At 50.1% G+C, this 6,000-nt stretch overlaps 1 protein-coding gene across 1 annotated transcript in view; it reads left to right on the top strand.

The window, feature by feature from the left end:
• The first annotated feature begins 4,089 nt into the window (after positions 1-4,089).
• Positions 4,090-6,000, top strand: part of DNAH1 (dynein axonemal heavy chain 1) — a 69,644-nt gene continuing 67,733 nt past the window's right edge. Inside the window, exons 1-2 of the mRNA XM_068557390.1 lie at positions 4,090-4,425; positions 5,430-5,502. Coding sequence (XP_068413491.1) covers positions 4,090-4,425; positions 5,430-5,502 — 409 coding nt within the window. The remainder of the gene's footprint in view (positions 4,426-5,429; positions 5,503-6,000) is intronic.

The raw sequence follows: 6,000 nt of genomic DNA, 5'->3' as shown, positions 1-6,000 counted from the left end.
CAGTTTGAGAACCACTGTTGTGGTGCTAAGGACAGCAATCTTTGGGTCAGCCAGAGGTGGAGACCTCAGTTTCTATTCTGGTTCTGCCACTTCTTGGCTGTGTGTCTTTTCCAAGTTTCTTGACGTCTCTGGACCTTAGTTTCCTTGTTTGTGGATTGGTGATTCTAGTAGTACCTGTAGTGAGGATCAAATACCCTTGTTCATCTGTGTCCATCCAGCCCAGTGCTTGGTGGGTGGTCAGGTCACGTGGGGTTGAATGTCAGTGAATCCAACCTGAAGCTTCCTCTGACGCAAACCAAAATGGCTACCAGGTGATCTAACTGGGTCACGGTGTATGATCTTCTTTATGTGTCCTTGGATTCAGTTTGCTAATATTTTGTTGAGAATTTTTGCATCTATATTCATCAGAAATTGCCTGTAATTTTCTTTTTTTGGTGGTGTCTTTGTCTGGTTTTGGTATCAGGGTGATGGTGGCTTCATAGAATGTCTTTTGGGAGTGTTCCCTCCTCTTTTGGAAGAGTTTGAGAAGAATCGGTATAAGTTCTTCTTTGTATGTTTGGTGGAATTCGCCTGTGAAGCCATCTGGTCCTGGACTTTTGTTTGTAGGAAGTTTTTTTGTTTTTTGTTTTTAATTGCAGATTCTATTTCACTTCTAGTGATCAGTCTGTTCAAATTATCTATTTCTTTTTGATTCAATTTTGGTGGGCTGTATGTTTCTAGAAAATTGTCCATTTCTTCTAGGTTGTCAAATTTGTTGGCATATAATTGTTCATAGTATCCTCTTATGGTTTTCTGTATTTCTGCAGTATCAGTTGATATTTCTCCTTTTTCATTTCTTATTTTGTTTATTTGTGTTCTCTCTTTTCTCTTCTTGGTAAGCCTGGCCAGAGGTTTATCCCTTTTGTTTACCCTTTCAAAGAACCAGCTCTTGGTTTTATTGATTTCTTCCTATATTTTAAAAATCTGTTTTATTTATTTTCTCCCTATCTTTAATGTTTCTTTCCTTCTGCTGACTTGAGGTTTTGTTTGTTCGTCTTTTACTAGTTCTTTTAGGTGGTAGATTAGGCTGTTTATTTGAGATTTTTCATGTTTTTTGAGGAAGGCCTGTATCTCTATGAACTTCCCTCTAAGAACTGCTTTTGCTGCATCCCATAGATTTTGTATGGTTGTGTTTTCATTGTCATTTGTCTCAAGGTATTTTTTAATTTCCTTTTTGATTTCCTCGTTGACCCATTGTCTTTTTTAGTAGCTTGTTGTTTAGTCTTCATGTAATCATTTTTTCTCATTTCTTTTCCTGTGGTTGATTTCTATTTTCATGCCCTTGTGGTCAAAGAAGATGCTTGAAATAATTTCTATACCCTTAAATTTGTTGAGATTAGTTTTGTGCCCTAGTATGTGGTCAGTCCTAGAGAATGTTCCATGTGCACTTGAAAAGAATGTGTATTCTGTTTTTTTTTTTTTTTTATGTAATGTCCTGCAAATATTAAGTCTAACTGTTCTATTGTATCATTTAGGATCTCTGCTGCCTTTTTTTAAAAAAAATTATTTATTTATTTTTTATATTTTTTGCTGCATTGGGTCTTCGTTGCTGTGCACGGGCTTTCTCTAGTTGCAGTGAGCAGGAGCTACTCTTTGTTGTGGTGCACGGGCTTCTCATTGCGGTGGCTTCTCTTGTTGCAGAGCGTGGGCTCTAGCTGCATGGGCTTCAGTAGTTGCAGCGTGCAGCCTCAGTAGTTGTGGCATGCAGGCCTTAGAGTGCGTGGACTTCAGTAGTTGTGGCACATGGACTCAGTAGTTGCGGTGCGCAGGCTTCAGTAGTTGTGGCGCACGGGCTTAGTTGCTCCGTGGCATGTGGGATCTTCCCAGACCAGGGCTCGAACCTGTGTCCCCTGCATTGGCAGGCAGATTCTTAACCACTGCGCCACCAGGGAAGTCCCTCATTACCTCCTTTTTAAACTCGGTGTCTATAAGACTGAAGAGGTCTGTTTCATTGTTTATTCCTTCAGGGGAATTCTCTTGGTCTTTTAACTGGTGGTGGTTCCTCTGCTTCTTCATTTTGCTTGTATTTCTCTTACTCTGTGTGTTTAGGAGAAACAATTATCCACTATAGTCTTGAAGGGCTATTTATATGTGGGAGCATCCCTGATAGCTTGTGTGGGTTTAATATTTTTTTGGCATGAGGGCTGTTTTTGGCTTGGATGCTTGCCCTCTCTTTCTTCAGGGTGTGCTGGTCGTTATCCCCTTGATAGGGGGTATGCAGATGCACAGCCCCCGTGCACACTCCCAGGAGGGTGGGGACAGAGGTTGGCTCCCAGTGGCGGGACCCTCATTGGTGGTGGCCACGGCAGGCGTGTGCTCCCTGGAAGGAGGACCCTCCACCCACCCCTGGAGCTCTTGTAGGCGGTGCCCTGCCGCCAGATAGTGAGCCTGGGAGAAAGAAGCTCCTATGGCGGGCCCGCCCCTCTCCTCATGGGGGTGGCCCCCAGCCTTGCCACTCTGGCGGGCCCAGGCTTCATCCCCGGACTCCCTCGGCTGTGGCGACCACACCCTGGCCCCCTCAGGCTTTCTTGACACAGCCAATCCCAGTCCTCTCCCTGGTCTGACCTCCAAAACTCAAGCCTCAGCACCCAGCCCCCGCCCGCCTCAGTGGATGAGCATCTCAGGCTGGGGAGTGCCAGGTGATGGCCCTGACCATCTATGCAGATCTCTCTCTGCTTTGTCCTCCAAAAACCCGTTTCTTGCTGCGTTCTCCCCCAAAGCTCCCCCTCTGTCCAGGCTGATCTCCTCACCAGTGAGGGGACTTCCCAGTGTGTGGAAACCTTTCCTTTTTCACAGCTCCCTCCCAGGGGTGCAGGTCCTGTCCTGTTTCCTTTCTCTCATTTTTTCTTTTTTTCTTTTGTCCTTCCCAGTTACGTGGAGATTTTCTTGCTCTTTTGGAAGTCTGAGGTCTTCTGCCAGCATTCAGTAGATATTCTGTGAGGAACATTCCACATGTAGATGTATTTTTGATGCATTTGTGGGAGAAGGTGAGCTCTACATCCTACTGCTCTGCCATCTTGATCTGATCTCCCTGACTGCCTTTTTTATTTTTGCACCAGCATTACACACAAACCTCTTCTTCCTCATACCCTTATATAGTTTCTTATAGTGCTCCCCTGACCAAGGATTTCCCCTGGTGGTGCATTTTGAGGTGGCCAAAAGCAGCAGTGGCTTGGCAAGGGCTTGCTTGCCGCACAATAAAAACTCTGGAAACCCTCATCCTCGGGATGTGCATGCAATCCAGTGGTGCATCTGTTGTTCCCTGTGGGGAGACAAGAGGGTGTCAGTTTCATTAGCTCGGTTGATCCTGAGAGCCAGGGTGTGGATGAATAGCTTTCTGTTGCTGGCAGAGGTATCTGTGGGCCAACAGAGGGTCAGGGTACCTCTCGGGAGGTGATTTAGTTCTCTGGCTCCTGGGGTAAGGTAAGGGAGATGGGCATGGGTAGGGAGATGGGCATGGGTAGGGAGATGGGCATGGGGGATGCAGGGCATGGCCCAGTGCCCCACACTGGGAAGAGTCAGGGCAGTCCGGCAGGACTGGGTGGGGTGGGGCTGGGGTTGGGGGAATGGGGGTAAGGGCACTTTCATCCAGGGGCAACTGGATGAAAGTTATTTTGGAGAAAACCAAACAGGGCTCTTCACTGAGTGAGTGAACTCTGGGCCTCCCTCTTTATCTCCCCTTGTGAGAAGCCCGGCCTTGCTCTGTAACACAGGGGAGAAGGGTGGGAAAGTACAGAAGGATGCACAGGGTTGGGGGCATCTATAGAGTGTTCAACCTCTGACTCTGGGGTCTCATTTCTCACACAGCTTCTAGGGAAGGCCCTGCTGTCTCCTGGCAGGACCTTCCTGGCACTCTGTGTCTGTTCAGATTAGAAGAGTACTCCTTCCCTCCGTTATCTATGCCTGGGGGCTGGGGCTTGTTGTGGGGTGGCAGACTAGGCATCCCTGTATCCTGGTGGCCCTGGGGGATGAGCAGAGGTTGGCAAGGGCCCAGTGACACCAGTATCTTCTCCTAGGAGCTCTGGCTGGGACATCACCCTGAGAAGCAGCATGGAGCAGCCTAACAGAGAAGGCCACAGCCCAGGAAGGACCCCTCAGGGCCCAGAGTGCAGCAGTACTCCTGTGGGCCATGAGTGTAGTCTGAGAGACCTGGAGCATAACCTGGGGAGCATTCTTCAGGGACCAGATTCTGGGTCGGAGAAGCTTCCTCCAAGCCCTGACCCCAAGACCCCACCTTTGCCCCTGACTGCAGCCCCACCCACGCCCTCAGACTTGGGGCAGCCCCGGAAGTTGCTCCTGACGGGCACTGATAAGAAGTACCCGCTGATGAAGCAGCGTGGGTTCTACTCTGACATCCTCAGCCCTGGAAGCTTGGATAAACTTGGGGTGAGTGTGGCAGCCATACCCTACCAAGCCTGAGCCTTCCTTGTGGGTTCTTTTTGCCCTTTCTTCCTTTTATCCATCCATCCATCCACCTATCTGTCTAGCAATTTTCCACCCACTCACCCATCTGCCCATCCTTCTGACCATCCATCTCTGTCCATTCATTCAACAATTCATTACTGAGCACCTGCTATGTGACAGGCCCTGGACTAAGCCCTAGTGACAATACACCAGGATTGTCATCCATATGCCTATTGTCATGGGGCAATGGCTTTGGTGGGGAAATACTCCCTCCCCCGGCCCCAGCTCTGGTGGGGGAGGGGGTCCTGGGACAAGGTGGTGTACTGCTCAGATTTACAAGATAGGTATGAATTTGCTGGGTAAGATAGGGGCTGCGGGGAGTGTTCCAGACAGGGAGAACAGAAGATAGAGAGCCTTGAGATCCCTGACAGAGGCCATGGCCCACATGGAGGAGGAGAGTAGAAGTAAGAGGAGAGAGATGGAGGGCAGGGGAAGACGAAGAAGGGATATAACTAAGGGAGAGTTCAAAGAGCCCTGTGCATCCCAGACAGCCTTAGGATGGTTTTAGGCAGGGGAGGGGCCAATAGAGATAGGGTGAGGATACCCACTGTGCCAGAGGTCCCAGAGTGCCCTTGGCAGTGGAGGAATACACAGAGACACCTGCAGGCCTTACAGTACCTCTGTCTTGTGGCTCAGCCCCTGGACACACAGCAGGAGTGTTCTCAGAGTGAGGAGGGGGACTGTGCACGGCCAGAATGGGGTTGGGCCAGGGGTGTCCCAGGTGGCCACAGCTTGTCACCTACTGTGGCCTCTGAATGAGGAATTGTGCAAACTCCTCTTCACTGATTCTTCCTCATCCCTGTCCCTGTGCCCCTGGGATGCTCTCTGGTGGGCTTGGGAGAGACACCTGGCCTTGGGGGCCCTACCAGATCCTGCCTGTCCTTGGGATGTTTACTCTCCCTCAGGGCTATGGGGTTTGGTTTCAGGAAGTGTGTCGTGGCCCCTGCACAAACCAGGACCTCCTGCGGCAGGCCAACATTGACAAGTTCACCCCAAGAGGTCAGTGCCCAGGGGGCTGGGTGGGTGGGTGCCTTTAGAAGCAGGGCCTCTGGCCTTGGGGAGATTGTCTCCTCTTGGCTGAGGGTTTCAATCTCCTCAACTGTGAAATGGGGATAACAGGAAACAAGGTGCTTTGCAGGGGCCCAGCTCATGGTGAGTGCTCGGTGAAGCACAGCTGCTTAATTGTGACTCTTGGCAGAGCTGTGTGTGACAAGGGCACTGTGGTGCGGTGGGGCTGCTGAAGGCCAGGTCCCCATTTCCCTCTGCCTGGCTGGGGACAGTAGGATATTGACATGTGTGTTTTCTGGAACGTGGAACGTGGGCTTGGAGGAAGTCAGGACTGTGTCTGAGTTGTTACCTGGCTCGGGCTGCAGCACCTAGAACAGGGCTTGGAGCAGGAAGGCGCCCAGGATTTCACTGCCAAAGAAGGGAAGGAGGACGCTCCTCTCAAGCTCCGTGATGAGTCTTGTAAGGTGTGGGGCAGGTCTGCAGGGCGCG

Source organism: Eschrichtius robustus, chromosome 12, assembly GCF_028021215.1.
Source record: "Eschrichtius robustus isolate mEscRob2 chromosome 12, mEscRob2.pri, whole genome shotgun sequence".
Lineage (NCBI taxonomy): Eukaryota > Metazoa > Chordata > Mammalia > Artiodactyla > Eschrichtiidae > Eschrichtius > Eschrichtius robustus.
The sequence above is the reverse complement of the archived record's forward strand: the minus strand, read 5'-3'. Positions and strand labels throughout refer to the sequence as shown.